The sequence below is a fragment of the Vipera ursinii genome (genome assembly GCF_947247035.1).
Source record: "Vipera ursinii genome assembly, chromosome: 3".
Lineage (NCBI taxonomy): Eukaryota > Metazoa > Chordata > Lepidosauria > Squamata > Viperidae > Vipera > Vipera ursinii.
In genome coordinates this window covers 206693351-206697894 of record NC_139516.1, presented here as the reverse complement: position 1 = coordinate 206697894, position 4544 = coordinate 206693351, and the positions used below count along the sequence as shown (strand labels likewise).

The window sequence follows — 4544 nt, the reverse complement described above, 5'->3', positions numbered from 1 at the left end:
TAGTAGATAGATGATAGATAGATAGATAGATGGATAGATAGATAGATAGATAGATAGATAGATAGATAGATAGATAGATAGATAGATTTAACAACATATATGGCCATCCAACTCACATTGACTCCAGGTGGCTTATAAAAATAAGACCTCAATGCAAAAATCAATAAACCCTTCCCTCCGATCACAACAAAAGTCAAACCAACCTTCTGATGAACTCCATATTACCCTGGGGTCCCCAGGCCCATTGGCAAAACTATGTCTTCAGAGTGCCAAGGTGTGGAGCAATCCTATTTCTACAGGGGTGATAATGTTCCACAGGGAGGGAACCACCACCAAAAAGGCTAATTAAACTATTATTTGGTATAATCTGACATTCAGCAACCAGCACTTCATAGATTTTCAGGGAAGTCCATCTTGCAATCTTAACATTCTCCTATCTACTGATACTACATCTTTTCCTTTACTACTTATTTTTCAGGTGATGACCAACCAACATCATGTCGGAGGTCCAGGGAACTGTCAACTTTTCTGTGGAGCTGCACAACTTCCATAACGTCGATCTCTTCCAAAGAGGGTGAGTCAATTTCTTCATGCAAAGGTCATGAATACAAAATGCTAGAAAGCCTTTCCAAAAAATCAAACCTAGATACAGTCTCATCCAGAGCAAAAGTCATTGGCTATGAAATGGCAGGCTTGATAAGGTGATCAAAGCCCAGCCCTTTATTATATTTCATGCATTGTACACATGGGAAAAGGGGCAGAATTTTGAACCAATTTTGGACCTGTGGAGGAAAATTTATTTATTTATTTATTTTATTTATTTTAATTCCATTTATATCCCGCCCTTCTCCGAAGACTCAGGGCGGCTTACAAGCTTAGCAGTAGCCTTCATTCTATGTATATGCCTGCTTATTAGGGCTTTCACACACACCCCCAAGCGGCATTATTACAAAGTCAGCTTAATTGCCCCCAACAATCTGGGTCCTCATTTTACCTACCTGGGAAGGATGGAAGGCTGAGTCAACCCTGAGCCTGGTGGGACTCGAACCTGCACTAATTGCAGGCAGCTGGTGTTACTTAAGGAGGCATTAGCCCACTGCTCCACCAAGGCTCTTACAGCTGAATGGAAGAAGAAGCTATTTTGGACCAGAATACAGAATAACAGACTTGGAACGGACCTTGTAGATCATCTAGTCCAACCTCCCGCTCAAGCAGGAGATCTTATACCCTTTCAGACAATTTTGAAGCAATTTTGGACAAGTGGAGGACAATAAAAGAAGAAGCAATTTTGGACCAGAACAACAGGAAAATGGAGGAAGAAGGTGGGGATGCAAACCTAATAACTAAACAAACAAAAGTAGCTCAGGAATGACTAAGTATTATAGTCAACGCTATAGTTTCCCCAATAGTAATGAATGGCTGTGAGAGTTGGACCATAAAGAACGCTGAATGCCAAAGAATTGATGCTTTTGAACCGTGGTGCTGGAGAAGACTCCTGCGAGTCCCTTGGACTGCAAGGAGATCCAATCAGTCAATCCTAAAGTCAATCCCAACACAGAGAAAAGTAAAGTCTTACATTTAGGCAATAAAAAAAAAAAACAAAGGTATGAATACAGATTAGGTGAAACCTGGCTTAATAGCAGTAAGTGTGAGAGGGATCTTGGAGTCCTAGCGGACAATTAATTAAATATGAGTTAGCATAGTTAGCAGTGTGCAGCGGCAGGCAAAAGGCCAATGAAATCCTACATTGCATCAACAGAGGGATTGAATCAGAGGGGCTGAATTAGTACCCACATGAGGTGCTAATACCATTCTATAAAGCCTTAGTAAGGCCACACCTAAAATACTGAATCCAGTTTTGGTCACCACACTATAAAACAGATGTTGAGACTCTAGAAAGAGTGCAGAGAAGATCAACAAAGATGATCAGGGGGCTGGAGGCTAAAACATATAAAGAACGGTTGCAGGAGCTGGGCACGGTTAGTCTAGTGAAAAGAAGGACCAGGGGAGACATGACTGCAGTGTTCCAATATTTGAGGGGCTGTCACAGAGAGGAGAGGGTTAACCTATTTTTCAAAGCATCTGACGGCCAGACAAGAAATAAGGGATGGAAACTGATCAAGGAGAAATTCAACCTGGAAATAAGGAGAAATTTTCTGACCGTGGGAACGATCAACCAATGGAACAGATTTGCCTTCAGAAGTTGTGGGTGCTTCATCACTGGAGGCTTTCAAGAAGAGACTGGACTGCCATCTGTTAGGAATGGTGTAGGGTCTCCTGCTTGGCCCTACGAGGTCCCTTCCAACTCTGTTATTCTGTATAAAGAAAATCAACCCTGAATGTTCTTGGAAGGAGAGATACTGAAGCTGAAACTCAAATACTTTAGCTACCTAATGTCAGACTCGTCGGAAAAGATCCTGATATTAGGAAAGATATTAGGAAGGCTTAGGGCAGTGATGGCAAACCTTTTAGAGACCAAGTGCCCAAACTGCAACCCAAAACCCACTTAAGTATCTTCGGGTGCTGGGTGGGCATGGCCCACTGGATGGGTGTGGCCCATTGGGTAGGTATGGCCCAGTGGGTAGGCGTGGCTGCGGTGGTAATGGCAGACTAGTTGGGACTAAAAAGTTCAATAAATCAATTCCAACTTTGCGAGATTTTTATTTTCCCTGCAAGAAGTTGAAATTGATTGATTCATTGAACCTTTTTGGTTTTTTTGCACACAGCGGCAGAGGCCTAAAGCGAAAAGGTTTTATAAAACCCAGCTGAAAGCCTAGCACTGGGACGACGGCACGCGTGCCCACAGAGAGGGCTCTGCGTGCCACCTGTGGCACGCATGCCATAGGTTCACCACCACGGGCTTAGCTTTTCACGCCTAAGGTGGCCCTCGAATTCATGGTCTCCTGGTAATTGTCCCAAAGTCAGCCAGCCTATGCAGGATTCAAACACGCTTTCCCAGTTTCTACTAGAAAAAAACTGGCTCGTATATTCAGACATTCCATTGTTCTGAATGTTCTATTCACTCAGTTTTAATTAGCTGCCATATGCAATTTCCAAACGCTAAACAGCCCTCTTTCAGCTTGTTTGTCAATAGCAGGGGTCTTCAAACTTGTCCCTTTTATGTCTCATGGACTTCAACTCCCAGAATTCTTCAACCAGGCATGCTGGCTGAGGAATTCTGGGAGCTGAAGTCCACGAGTTATAAAAGGGCCCAGTTTGAAGACCCCTGGTCAATAGCCATCACAGGATTTGGAAGCTACTGAGAGTAATAGTGTTTGGTGACTCTGAATCCGGGTTGCATGATGGATCAGATAAAGTGTGAACCTAGACGACACTGTAAGGTTTTGTTGTGATTCTACGGTCCAAGGTACTCAAGGCTATAATTAAAGTTTGGAATATTCAACCTTGTATATGTCTAACCAGAAATAAACCAGTCTGGATTTAGTAAACCTATTCTTAATATAGGGCAAGGACATAAATCAAACAGTCTACTAGATTATCTCAAATAATAAAATAGCAAAAACATAGTAAAACGTTCTATACTGCTTAGAGGATGTTTGGGAATAAATCATAAATAATTTGTGTATTCCATCAGCAGAGTGAAACTGTTGAGTGGAGAGCAAGCAAATTAAAATTTATTGTCTCTTTTAAAAAGAAAGCATGAAGCGATTTATTGAGTTCTGAAGGACAAGCATACATAACATACTGGGAACAAAAACAAATATGAAGAGTCGTCACATCTAAATTCGCTCCATCGAATCTGAGAGGTTTTCCAAATCACTTTAAAGCTTCTGACAATCTTTACTGAGCTGAAAAATAAAGTTATCCATATCTGCCTGAGTTCAATTAATAATTATTTTATCTGCTCATATCTTATAAATCTTCATTCTGATCTGCCCTATTCTAAGGTCATTTAGTATATGCAAGAGAATTTGTTGACAAATTGTGAGCTACTAAATTGAAATAAATATTAATTAAGAAGGTGTTGATATATTTCCAGAAAGAAATGCATAGATTCTCAAACTCTGCAGAGTAAACATTAGACTTGAATTTATAAATAGTTTGGTTTAATTGAATCTAATCACAGAAATAATGAAATGAGAACTCATACTTTCAAAACATTTCTATATAATGGAGAATAGAATAGAATAGAATAGAATAGAATAGAATAGAATAGAATAGAATAGAATAGAATAGAATGGAATGGAATGGAATGGAATGGAATGGAATGGAATGGAATGGAATGGAATGGAATGGAATGGAATAGAATAGAATAGAATAGAATAGAATAGAATAGAATAGAATAGAATAGAATAGAATAGAATAGAATAGAATGGAATGGAATGGAATGGAATGGAATGGAATGGAATGGAATGGAATGGAATGGAATGGAATGGAATAGAATAGAATAGAATAGAATAGAATAGAATAGAATAGAATAGAATAGAATAGAATAGAATAGAATAGAATAGAATAGAATAATAAAGTAGTAAGGGACCTTGGAGGTCTTCTAGTCCAACCCCCTGCTCAGGCAGGAAACCCTT

At 39.8% G+C, this 4544-nt stretch overlaps 1 protein-coding gene across 1 annotated transcript in view; it reads left to right on the top strand.

Annotated features, from left to right (window-relative positions):
- Nucleotides 1-497: 497 nt before the first annotated feature.
- The window catches only part of FAM135B (family with sequence similarity 135 member B), a gene marked incomplete at both ends in the record, with an annotated part of 71847 nt that continues 67800 nt past the window's right edge, over nt 498-4544 (top strand). The window contains one exon of the mRNA XM_083358187.1: nt 498-574. Coding sequence (XP_083214313.1) covers nt 498-574 — 77 coding nt within the window. The remainder of the gene's footprint in view (nt 575-4544) is intronic.